This window comes from Amblyraja radiata, chromosome 45, assembly GCF_010909765.2.
Source record: "Amblyraja radiata isolate CabotCenter1 chromosome 45, sAmbRad1.1.pri, whole genome shotgun sequence".
Classification (NCBI taxonomy): Eukaryota; Metazoa; Chordata; class Chondrichthyes; order Rajiformes; family Rajidae; genus Amblyraja; species Amblyraja radiata.
The window spans coordinates 2,131,938-2,145,082 of record NC_046000.1 but is presented as its reverse complement, the minus strand read 5'-3'; the positions used below and the strand labels follow the sequence as shown (position 1 = coordinate 2,145,082).

The 13,145-nt window shown below is 45.2% G+C and overlaps 1 protein-coding gene and 1 pseudogene across 1 annotated transcript; both read right to left on the bottom strand.

Annotated features, from left to right (window-relative positions):
* Positions 1-10,354: 10,354 nt before the first annotated feature.
* Positions 10,355-10,853, bottom strand: LOC116968533 (histone H3-like). Its single transcript, XM_033015300.1, has one exon. The coding sequence runs from the start codon at positions 10,815-10,817 to the stop codon at positions 10,407-10,409; it is 411 nt and encodes a 136-aa protein (XP_032871191.1). The 5' UTR covers positions 10,818-10,853; the 3' UTR covers positions 10,355-10,406.
* Positions 10,854-11,922: 1,069 nt separating this feature from the next.
* LOC116968593 lies at positions 11,923-12,244 on the bottom strand (annotated as a pseudogene).
* Positions 12,245-13,145: the final 901 nt, after the last annotated feature.

Sequence of the window (13,145 nt, the reverse complement as noted above, 5' to 3'; positions counted from 1 at the left end):
TTTGTAAGTTTCTATAAGACGTAAGAATTTTGTAAGTTTCTATAAGATACAGGAAGGACAATTTTCCTGCATCTAAGCCTGTCCAACCCCTTAAGAATTTTGTAAGTTTCTATAAGATTCCCCCTCAATCTTCTAAATTCTAGCGAGTACAAGCCGAGTCTCTCCAGTATTTCTTCCCAGGAAAGTCTGGTGAACCTTCTCTGTACTGCCTCTATGGCAAGAATGTCTTTCCTCAGATTTGGAGACCAAAACTGTACGCAATACTCCAGATGTGGTCTCACCAAGACCCTGTACAACTGCAGTAGAACCTCCCTGCTCCTATACTCAAATCCTTTTGCTATGAATGCTAACATACCATTCGCTTTCTTCACTGCCTGCTGCACCTGCATGCCTACTTTCAATGACTGGTGTACCATGACACCCAGGTCTCGTTGAATCTCCCCTTTTCCTAATCGGCCACCATTCAGATAATAATCTACTTTCCTGTTTTTGCCAACAAAGTGGATAACCTCACATTTATCCACATTATACTGCATCTGCCACGCATTTTCCCACTCACCCAGCCTATCCAAGTCATCTTGCAGCCTCCTAGCATCCTCCTCACCGCTAACACTGCCCCCCAGCTTCGTGTCATCCGCAAACTTGGAGATCTTGCATTCAATTCCCTCGCCCAAATCATTAACATATATTGTAAATAGCTGGGGTCCCAGCACTGAGCCTTGCGGTACCCCACTAGTCACTGCCTGCCATTCTGATAAGGACCCGTTTACTCCTACTCATTGCTTCCTGTCTGCCAGCCAGTTCTCTATCCACATCAATACTGAACCCCCAATACCGTGTGCTTTAAGTTTGTATACTAATCTCTTATGTGGGACCTTGTCGAAAGCCTTCTGAAAGTCCAGATATAACACATCCACTGATTCTCCCTTATCCACTCTAGTAGTTACACCCTCGAAAAATTCCATAAAATTCGTCAGACATGATTTACCTTTCGTAAATCCATGCTGACTTTGTCCAATGATTTCACCACTTTCCAAATGTGCTGCTATCCCATCTTTAATAACTGACTCTAGCAGTTTCCCCACTACCGATGTTAGACTAACTGGTCTGTAATTCCCTGTTTTCACTCTCCCTCCCTTTTTAAAAAGTGGGGTTACATTACCTACCCTCCAATCCTCAGGAACTACTCCAGAATCTAAAGAGTTGTGAAGAATTATCACTAAAGCATCCACTATTTCTGGGGCTACTTCCTTAAGTTCTCTGGGATGCAGCCTATCTGGCCCTGGGGATTTATCAGCCTTTAATCCATTCAATTTACCTAACACCACTTCCCAGCTAACCTGGATTTCACTCAGTTCCTCCATCTCATTTGACCCATGGTACCCTGCTATTTCCGGCAAATTATTTATGTCTTACTTATTGAAGACAGAACCAAAGTAGTTATTCAATTGGTCTGCCATGTCCTTGTTCCCATGATCAATTCACCTATTTCTGACTCCAAGGGACCTACATTTGTTTGTAGCATCCTCCCCTCTAAGACGACCTCTTATGAATCCAACTCTGCCCCCAGGTCGGAGCTAGCCTTCCTGATGAGCTTGTTAATCCTGTTGGCATCTGCGGCTTCGCCCTGCTGCCCCAACACACAACAGTGAAGAAGTTGGCACTGGCTACCACCGTTTGCTAGAAAATTGGGTGATTCAATCCACACCACCCAACAAAGTTGTTGAAAACACCTCTGTATTCAGCTTCCCTCTCCTCACTAATGCTGCCCACAAGTGTAGAGTCATCCGAAAACTTCTGCAGGTGGCAGGAGTCCGAGTTATATCTGAAGTCTGTGGTGTAGATGTTGAACAGGAAGGGAGAGAGGACTGTCCCATGTGAGCCCCTCGTGTTGCTCACTACCATGTCCGAGACACAATTCTGTAGCCTGACATTGTGGTCATCCAGTCAGGTAGTTGGTGAGCCAGGACACTAATGGAGCATCCACACATATCATCGTCAGTTTGCTGCCTAGCAGTGCAGGCCGGATGGTGGTAAAGTCACTGGAGAAGTTAAAATACATGACTCTCATATTGTTTCCTGGCTTCATGGAGACATTTTGATGTAAAATCTGCAACTGGGGAAGCAAAATAGAAACTGTTTTCTCAAGACGGAAACTTGAACAAAATAAAATCTTGTTTCCAAGGCAGTAGCAATGAAAAAGATCAGCGAAAAATTAATGAAAGAGATAAAGAACAAAGTAAGAGGCGAGAGATGCAGCCAGTCAGAATCGTGTAAAGAGTAAACATTCTGGTGAAATAAAATAAAAGGGAAATTTATTGAGAAAATGAGCGGTGATTCCGTGCAAAGTGAGTCTGAGGGGCAATGGTGGTAAATCATTGACAGCAGCGTGAGTGGGAATCACTACCAGGTAAGGAAGTCGAGGAGGCGACCGAAAACAGTTCCTCCCTGTTTCCCCCTTCCCCCCACCACCCCCTACACAAGACCCACCAAGAGACACCTAACTAACATTGAGGCACACCAAAAAAAACAAAAAAAAGTTGAAATAACGAATACGCTGCTGTCAGGGCAGCCGGCTCGCAGCGCTCCCACCGACCGAGGGCTCTCAAGACTCAAGAACGTTTAATTGTCACTAGACCAAGTGCAGACCCATTGGGTCTGCTCCCACAACGCAAGGTCCCACCACTCACCAGTTCCCCCAACGCAAGCCGTTCCCCCAACGCAATATTACACCACTCACTCATAGCCCCCAACTACGCAGGAGCGACTTATTTTTCCTCATCCCCCAGCACTACTTCCTCCTCCTCTTCAGCCTCCCTCTTCAATCTCTAGAGAGGGAGGTGGGTAGAGAGGGAGGGGTGGTAGCATAAACACTGCCCAGGCCATTACTGACTATGACCTCCCCATCATCGAAGGGATCTATCGTAGTCGCTACCTCCAAAAGGCAGCCAAAATCATCAAAGTCCCACACCATTCTGGCCACACACACATCTCACCACTGCCATCGGGAAGAAGGTACAGGAGCCTGAGAACGGTAACATCCAGGTTCAGTAACAGCAACCTCCCTACAGCCATCAGGCTATTAAACATTACAACCTCAAAAGTTGTGAACTACAATAGACTATTATTATAATTATTATTGCACCTGTGTCCACTGTTGTTTATCATCTATGTCCATCATTTGGATGATTCTACAATTGTCATGGTTAGCAAGTTAACGGATTCAGATTCAGATTCAAACTTTATTGTCATTGTGCAGTGTACAATACAGAGACAACGAAATGCAGTTAGCATCTCCCTAGAAGAGCGACATAGTATATAAGCAATAAATAAATATATTTACGTGCATACAGTCATAGTAGTGCAATTATTTTTTTGTCCTGGTGGAAGGAGTGTCCGGGGGGGAGGGGGGGCTCAGCACACAGCCCTGTGGAACGCCGGTGTTTCTGGGTGAGGGTTTGAGGAGGTGTGCTTGTCTAACCTAAGAGACTGGTGTCTGTTGGTTAGAAAGTCCAATATCCAGTTGCAGAGGGAGGGGTCGATGCCCAGGTCACCGAGTTTGGTGATCAGTTTAGAGAGTATGATGGTGTTGAATGCTGAGCTATAATCGATGAACAGCATTCTTACGTAAGTGCCTCTGTTGTCGAGGTGGGAGAGGGCGGAGTGAAGTGCCGTTGAAATGGCATCCTCCGTACTCCTGTTCTTGCGGTAGGCAAACTGATAGGGATCCAATGTGGGGGGTGTGATGCCTTTGATGTGTGCCAGGACCAAAGATCATAGAGGAGCAAGGTAGACCACTCCTCGAAAAACGCGTAGTATCACGTGTGTGACTGTCGACGCCATTTTATTGAGCGTTTTACTGGGCTTCCCCCATACTGTCATGGCGTCCTCATCTAAATCATGATCTCACTGCTCCGCAATAAATTGTTCTAATAGTAAATCTAAACGACCAGACCTGTCATTCTTTAGGTTCCCCGATAAAAAAGAAAGGTAAGAAAATATTATTATGATTTTTTGTCGATATTCTGTCGTGAAAATGTTATTTTCTGTTCTCCCATCAACGCCATTGGGAAACTAGGTTTGTGCGTTACATTAGAAAGGTTAGTAGATTGATTTTTAATAGATCTTTACTTACCATAATAATAAAGACAAATTTTAAAACAACTTCTCGTACGTTTTTGGTTTTGGTTCTTGTAAGGGATTGGTCTCTCAAAATAGGCCCGCTGGACACATTGGTGCAATGGTGGGCCAGGGGGGTTCGGGCGGCGGCAGCAAAAAATCAAAGACTAGGAGAGGAGATCTGCTCTATAATCTTTGGTCGGAACTGGGACAGGCTGCGCTTATAAATGTGTTATCGATTCCACTCCCTCTCCCCCTGCTCCCTGTCCCCCTTCTCCTCTCCCCCCTTTCCTCTACCCCCTTCTTCATCTCACCCCCATCTCCCTCTCTTCTCTCGATCTCTCCTCTCCCGTCTCTTCTCTCGATCTCTCTCTCTCTCCCTCTCTTCTCTCTCCTCTCTTCTCCCTCTCTCCCTCCCTTCCCTCTCTCCCTCCCCTTACGCTTCGTGAGAGTTGGCTGCTCTGCTATGCCTGGGTCCAAAAGAGGATAGAAAGAAAATACTTAATGGTCTTTGTAAGAAGATTTTAATAAGCTCTTCTACATTTAAGATAAATTGACATATTAGAGGCAAAAAGCATCTTCAACATACAGGTCTCTCCACACAACTGAAAACAATTGCATTTAAGTGACATATCATCCATTGTTCAGGCATGTAGTTATGATCATCTTTTTTCTTATTAGTTAATCCTAAATGATATCTCCTGTAATTTCAGATGTCAACAGTGGGTCCAGAATATTCGTCGACAAGATCTCCTGCACCGAACTGCAGAGTATTTGTCAAATAACTGCTGTCTTATGTACATTGTGTGAAATTGTGATTTGTTAACTGCACAAAACTAATGCAAATGGCGATATATTTATTATTGTATCTACGTTGGACATTTTGCTCTTTGGTGTCAGAACGCGGGGTGGGAGATTGCAACCTTCACGTGGTCCGCCCTGTTTCGACAAATCCAATCAACCTGGTGTGCACAGTCAAATAAGATCAAATAGAACAAGTTGTCCTACAACTTTAGGCTGTGCGCGCCATACGCAAGAAGAAGAAGCAGAAGTGTCAGAACGCAGTCTGAAGAAGGCTTCCGACCTGCAACGTCACCTATTCCTTTTCTCCAGAGATGCTGCCTGATCCACTGAGTTACTCCAGCATTTTGTGTCTATCTCTGTTTAGATTGGGCTCGTGGGTGGAGATTGAGGCTGGTCTGGTGATCTAGAATGAGGGCCAAAGTCTCAGAATATGGGTCATGATATTTAGTAATGAGACAAGGAGCAGTTTCTTCACTCAAGGGCTGGGAATCTTGGAATTCTTTATCGCGTGAGATGGTGGAAGTCGAGTCCTTGAAAGGAGAGATATTTTTTTTCAAATACGATAAGGATGAAGGATAATGGAGAGAATGTGGGAATAAGGTGTTGAGTTGCAGGATCAACAATAATCTTACTGATGGTGGTTTGAACAGATGGCTTATCCTTGCTTCTATTTCTTACAGAGATACAGCGCGGAAACAGGCCCTTTGGCCCACCGCGTCCGCATTGACCAAAGATCCCCGCACACTAACACCATCCTACACACACTAGGGACAATTTACACTATACCAAGCCTACAAACCTGTATGTCTTTGGAGTGTGGGAGGAAACCGAAGATCTCGGAGAACACCCATTGAGTCATGGAGAGAACCTACGAACTCTGTACAGACAGCACCCACTGTAAGGCAGCAACTTTACCGCTGCACCACCATGCCGCCCTTAATCCACTAGGGCACTAGGTTACAATAAACTTCCTACATATTCCAGGAATGCATCTCATTAAAATGGGAGAGGTTTAAATGCATTGTAAAATCTGCTGTCAGTTTCCTAGATCGGTATTGCTCTAATGGCCTCTTTGTATCATTTTCTTTGATTTAAACCATCCATTGTTCTGCATTTAGATTATATTTTTTCCCCTGTGGATCACAAGGCACTGTTTGTTTCAGGGGTGACTCTAATCTCCAGCGTAATTTGACAAGACAGCCAAGAGGGCAAACACAGGCAGTTCAGATCTGCTGCCTGTATCGCATGAGAGAACAAGAATGAGACCAACTTGTTTTTTGCAGATCATCAACCCCTGACTGATGTTATCAATGCCAATGGTGACTCAAGGAGACTCAACCAGGTGGTGGTTTACAAAGGTCCATGCCCATTGTTCCTCATGGCATACCACCAGCCTCAACAGATCACCTAGTCATAGAGTCTCACAGCTTAGAAGCAGGCCCTTCAGCTCAACTTGCCCACGCTGGCCAACATGTCCCATCTACACTAGTCCCACATGCCTGCATTTGGCCCATACCCCTCTAAACCTGTCCTAACCATCAAATAACCTAACAGAACTGTCATATGAGGAAGATTTAAAAGACTAGGCTTGTATTCACTGGAGTTTAGAAGGATGAGGGGGTATCTTATCATATTGTTTACAGTGTACTATGTTTACAGATTCTGTTGTGCTGCTGAAAGTAAGAATTTAATTGTTCTATCTGGGACAAGCTAGATGCAGGAAATTGTTCTACATGATAATAAAACACTCTTGTTAGATGCAAGGGGATCTTATAGAAACATATAAATGAATAAAAGGACTGAACAAGCTAGATACAGGAAAAATGTTCCCAATGTTGGGCGAGTCCAGAACCAGGGGCCACAGTCTTAGAACAAAGGGGAGGCCATTTAATACTGAGGTGAGAGAAAAACTTTTTCACCCAGAGAGTTGTGAATTTGTGGAATTCCCTGCCACAGAGAGCAGTGGAGGCCAAATCACTGGGTGGATTTAAGAGAGAGTTAGATAGATCTCTAGGGGCTAGTGGAATCAAGGGATATGGGGAGAAGGCAGGCATGGGTTATCGATTGGGGCTGATCAGCCATGATCACAATGAATGGCGGTGCTGGCTCGAAGGGCCAAATGGCCTCCTCCTGCACCTATTTTCTATGTTTCTAGAACACTCATCCAGCAATCCTCGAGCCCACCAGCTCATCCCGTAGTCAATTCATCAACTTTTCCATAAGAACTCCCATCAGTTCTTCCAAAAGAATGACAATCAGCCAATCTCGATTACCCTCAGCCCATCAAGCAGCCCCTTAATTCACCCAGAAGTCTGAACTATTGAATGCTCACTGCATCTCTTTCCATGTCGGCAAGTTAATATCCAGCTGCATGAACCATGTGAAAAGGGAATAAATAGATGCATGTGGTGCAGTGATTTGTGCAGCACTATAGGCCTGGAGACCAAGAGGAGTTCACCATTGAACGGAGTTTGAACGGGGGGCTTGAGGCCCCCGACCGAGGACAAAAGGAAGGGACTTGAACTTTATTTCGCCTTCCATCACAGTGAGGAATGTGTAGGAGTCACTGTGGTGAATGTCCGTATTAAAATGTGTTTTTGAGTGCTGTTGCTTTTAATTGTATGACTGACCTGACCAATGAAATTCCTCGTATGTTGCAAAACATGGCAAATAAAATCTGATTCTGATTCTGAAAAGCCTTTGCCTTCCATACTCTTTCCTCTCTGATCTTTTTGCAGTTGCCTGCCTTTCTGTACTTGTTGCAAGAGATTGTCGTGGCATCCAGCATCCTCGGAGAATGTAGAATTAAAGGCAGGCAATGCCAGTTTTAAAGATGGTTATTTGCCTCAAGATTGGATTATTGTATCTCCAGAACCTCCCCAGAGGCTCTGGGAAACACAAGGTTCAAGAGGGAACACAAAAAGCCTAATTAGGAAGAATATTAAGAGTAAGATTTTCAATTAAAATACTGTAATTGATGGAACCTTGCCTTTAAATTGGTTCTTGGATGAAACCCTGATGGTTCTCACATTGTCTCTTTAAATTTACTCTCCTTTTCACACTTGCATTAAAACACACAGCCACCGCCATTCACAGTGATACTGCCCGGCAGTCTCATAATTACAGTCAACACAGCCACCTTGACAGCCACACAAAATGATGTAAATAAAAATTGTTTTCCTTGTTTAAGAAGTTCAATTTACAATTATTTGAAATTGTGGGGGTTGGTACAAAATACTGCTGACCCACAAATGTGTTGCTATGAGACATTCACATTTAAAAAATCCATGTCTCAAAAAAAGCAAGAAGGTGCCCATGTTATTTGACCAACTTATCAGATGAATTTAAATATGTAGGTATGTATGCATTAGTTTTGCTCCTAATTCCCTTTCAAAATCATTAATATATATGGTAAACAGTTGCGGCCCCAACACCAAGCCTTGCGGCAAAAAAATTCAGAAGATTAGTCAAACATGATTTCCCTTTCATAAATCCATGTTGACTTGGACTAATTATTTTATTGCTGTCCAAATGCCCCATTATTACATCTTTAATAATTGACTCCAGCATCTTTCACACCACCAAAGTCGGGCTAACTGGTCTGTAATTCCCCGTTTTCTCTCACGCTCCTTTCTTGAAAAGTGGGATAGCATTAGCTACCCTCCAATCCACAGGAACTGATCGTAAATCTATTGATCGTTGGAAAATGATCATATGTATAAATATATATGTATGTGTATATATGCATGTATGTGTATATATGCATGTATATGTATATGTGTGTATATATATGTTTATATATGTGTGTATGTATGCATATAAATTTATCCATATGTATGTGTGCATATGTATGTGTATACGTGTGTATGTATGTGTATATATGTATGTGTGTATATATGTATGTGTATATATATGTATGTGTATAAATATATATATATATGCATATATTTATTATTACTATATAATTATATATATAATTGCCTTTATGGTTTATGCACATCATCTTACAAGACAAATTAATTAATAGTGATGATTTAAATCAAAGTTGCTTCTGATCCTTGAGAATAAACTTTATTATCTCTAACTTGCCTCTCACACACAGACACACATTCATATAAATATATAAAATATATATACGTTAAGTTTAATTTTGTACAGTGTGTGTTAAAGGGAAACTGCACAATACAATGCAAGGGAAACTACGCAAAGGAGGGGGCTGTACCCGCTACAAGATACTCGAGGATCTTTGCTTTGGATCAAAGATTATAGAGGAGCTCTATAACATTTGCTTTGGATCACAGCGGGTGGCATACCGGAAGTCGCGTGTCGCTCAAAGAAATGGCGGCCGTGACGTTCCGTCACATACTACACGTCAGTCCATTGGATTTCGGAGGAGTGGTCTATCTTGCTCCTCTATGATCTTTGGTTTCAGCCGTCAAATATTCGAGCAGAGCAGCCAGATAGACCGGGGCTCCGGCACCCACCCGCTCACCATAGTTGCTTTTTCTCTAGGAGCCTGTGAACACGGCCCACCGGGAATTGCAGTCCAGCTCGGGACGAGCGTGACTTAGGCTTGTTCTTGGCTTTGCCTCCGGTTTCCTTCGTCCAGTCAATTTCCACAAACTTCTGCGGAAAGAGAATGTGGAAATGAAAGATCCTATAGGATCTTTGGTGGAAATTCTCCTGCACTGGCCCTGCTTGTAGCTTCCAGAGAGGAATGTGGTGGGGCGCTTACTATTGGTGGCGCAGCGCTTCATCTCATTGGTAATATGAAATAGGCCAATCGTAGTGCTGCCTCGTTCTCCAATGACCAGACGCCAATAGGAAAACAGCCGTCGCTCCACAAAAGAACTGACATTTGAAAAGCCCGCCCAAAAATAACATATATTTTCAGCAATACCTTAAGAAATTGGACTTTAAGAATTTAATTACACATTTATGTATGATAATGGATCCCCGCATCCAGTTATTCTATGCTGACCCACCTACAAAACACACCGAGTGTGAATTAGTTTCATGGTGAGACTCCTAAGAATGCATTCTTACTATTTAAAACGCAAACCTATGGGAACAAGATCGCTCTTTGCATAAACGACATTAGAGTATTGACGGTAGACAAAAATGCTGGAGAAACTCAGCGGGTGAGGCAGCATCTATGGAGCGAATACAACTATTTTCGGATCAACTATTGACGATCAATAGTCCAATAGTCAAATGACTCGGAGCCGTCGCAACAATGTTTCTCGAATAGAAAACGGGGCTCACACGTAAATGCCGTGTTGGCATTTACATCGAAACCAGTCACACTTGACTCACTGAAGTCAGACTCCACTCAGCAGCAGTCTCTGCGGCATCAATTCAGATAAAAGCCCGCAGAAAGAAGAGAACATTGATGTAAAAGGACATTAGAAAGCCCCAGCTCTTTCTTATGCCGGATTAGTGGCTCTTAAAAGAGCCGTTTGTTGTTGGTGGAGAGGTGGAGTTTAGGCGCGCTCCCCGCGGATGCGGCGGGCCAGCTGGATGTCTTTGGGCATGATGGTGACTCGCTTGGCGTGGATTGCGCACAGGTTGGTGTCCTCAAAGAGCCCCACCAGGTAAGCCTCGCTGGCCTCCTGCAGAGCCATGATGGCCGAGCTCTGGAAGCGCAGGTCGGTCTTGAAGTCCTGAGCGATTTCCCGCACCAGGCGCTGGAAGGGCAGTTTGCGGATGAGCAACTCGGTGGATTTCTGGTAGCGCCGGATCTCCCTCAGAGCCACGGTGCCGGGCCTGTAGCGATGAGGCTTCTTCACTCCGCCCGTGGCTGGAGCGCTCTTCCGCGCCGCTTTGGTCGCCAGCTGTTTGCGAGGAGCTTTCCCTCCGGTCGATTTGCGCGCTGTCTGCTTGGTCCGAGCCATTCTCCTTCAACAGTGGGAGCACAGTGTGAAATACAAGGACTGAATGACGGTGCTGGCTCTGGGACCCGCTTTTGTAGCGTTGGTGAAGGGCCGGCCCACAGCTTCTGAATGGATGGAGCAGAGATGTCACTCATGGTGTCCAATTCTTGCGAGTGGCTGCAAATTGTCAGCACCAAAGATCTTATAGCAGGATCTTTGGTCGGCATCAGGCGGCGGTTTCAGAAGGTCTGGGGTCGGTGGGGTGGGATACAGAGATGTGTGACCAGCATGTGGCGTGGGGGAAGCTCGGCCAACCAGAGAGCACGGACTGCAGTATCATTGTTTGCGGGTTGAATTTCAAATTTCCCGCCTGTGCAGACGGAATTCAGCTCTGCTCGTGTCTGGAAATAAGCGACTGTTACCCGGGGAACGGTTTGGAGTCGACCCTCCTGTTGCTGCATTAATCATAGAAACATAGAAAATAGGTGCGGTAGTAGGCCATTCGGCCTTTCGAGCCTGCACCGCCATTCAATATGATCATGGCTGATCATCCAACTCAGTATCCTGTACCTGCCTTCTCCCCATACCCCCTGATCCCTTTAGCCACAAGGGCCACATCTAACTCCCTCTTAAATATAGCCAATGAACTGGCCTCAACTACCTTCTGTGGCAGAGAATTCCAGAGATTCACCACTCTGTGTGAAAAAAGTTTTCCTCATCTCGGTCCAAAAAGATTTCCCCCTTATCCTTAAACTGCGACCCCTTGTTCTGGAGGTATATAGGTAAAAGGGAAACTGACATCGCCTGAAGAAGGGGTTCGGCCCGAAACGTCGCCTATTTCGAGTCTGAAGAAGGGTTTCGGCCCGAAACGTCGCCTATTTCCTTCGCTCCATAGATGCTGCTGCACCCGCTGAGTTTCCCCAGCAATGTTGTGTACCTTCGCCTTGTGTATGATCTTTTACTGTCGGCTTTGCATTCTAATGACCGCGGTGATCAAGCTAAAAACTGTTATGTTCAGTGGTGGAATAACTAGTTTAATAAAACACATTTCAATCTGCCTCTACTCTAATTCCCTAATCACTGCTCTTTCTGTGAGTTTGTGGGTGGCTCTTAAAGGAGCCTTTGTTTTGTGTTGGAATAAAGGGGGTAGTTATTTAGCCACCGAACCCGTAGAGAGTGCGGCCCTGTCGTTTCAGAGCGTACACCACATCCATGGCAGTGATCGTCTTGCGCTTGCTCCAGGAAAACCTTCAGCACCCCGCGGGTCTCCTCGTAGGTCAGACCCGAGATCTGATTAACCCCACCAAGCCGAGCCAGGCAGCGGATAGCTGGCTTGGTGATGCCCTGGATGTTATCGCGAAGCACTTTGTGGTGCCGCTTTGCTCCGCCTTTGCCTAATCATTTGCCTCCTTTCCCTCGACCAGACATGATGCTGCTTCACTCGAGTCGCTGCTTAGTTATAATCAAAGATCTTATAGCGGAGCTTCGCTATAAGATCTTTGGTTAAAATCTAACTGGTGCTGTCTCTTTTTATACGCAGCGCCCCGACCTGCCCGAGATACGCAGAGAGTGAGAGGCGGGGAGAGGAGGAGACAAAGTGACAGACAGCTTTCACTCATATTCCAGCTCCACGCCCCAGATTCCTGAAAACATTTTTCAAACGGTTTGCCCACAAACCACCCGAAATTTGGCGCTCCGGCCAAACTTTCAGACAGACATTCCGTGGTAAAAGTCAGTCAGTGATATTACCGCTGTCAAATTAATTTGTCTCCTTCCGATTCATCCTCGGAGCCCGTTCCCTCTGCCGATATCGCCCACCCCACAGCGTTCAGCAGCTTTTAACGCGGATGATTTGGCAATATTACTGAGTTGATGCATGGGCTCTGAGGCGGGGATTTTGTCAGTGTTATTGTCTCACTGGCAAGGAAACGGCTTTGAACTCAGCTTGAAGCCAAACGTATGCCCAGTCCGAGTGAGGTTTAGCCCGGACATACGATTTAGTTGTATTCCATATACTGGATACCGGGGGGAGGGGTGGGGGGTGCAGCGAATGTCAGCGAGTTACAAGGAACCCCCGGTAATTTAAACGAGTCCCCACTGGCACTGAGCTTGTCTTGGGACAGGGATCGCTTGAGTCTGGATCAGCTCTTTCCTGAGAAATGTAGGTGGCTCTAAGAGCCGTTGGGTTCAGGTCTTTACAATGTGCGCTTTATAATTCACTTTTTGTTCACTGCCTTCTTGGGTTTCGCCGATTTGGTCTGCGCCTGGCCTTTTACCGGCTTCTTGACTACGGCTTTTTTTTGTTTTTTCGGCGCCGCCTTCTTGGGCGATGATTTCTTCGCCGCCATT

What these genes read in the sequence shown, in the direction of transcription:
- LOC116968533 (XM_033015300.1), bottom strand. Translation starts at nt 10,817, where the DNA reads ATGGCTCGGACCAAGCAGACAGCGCGCAAATCGACCGGAGGGAAAGCT.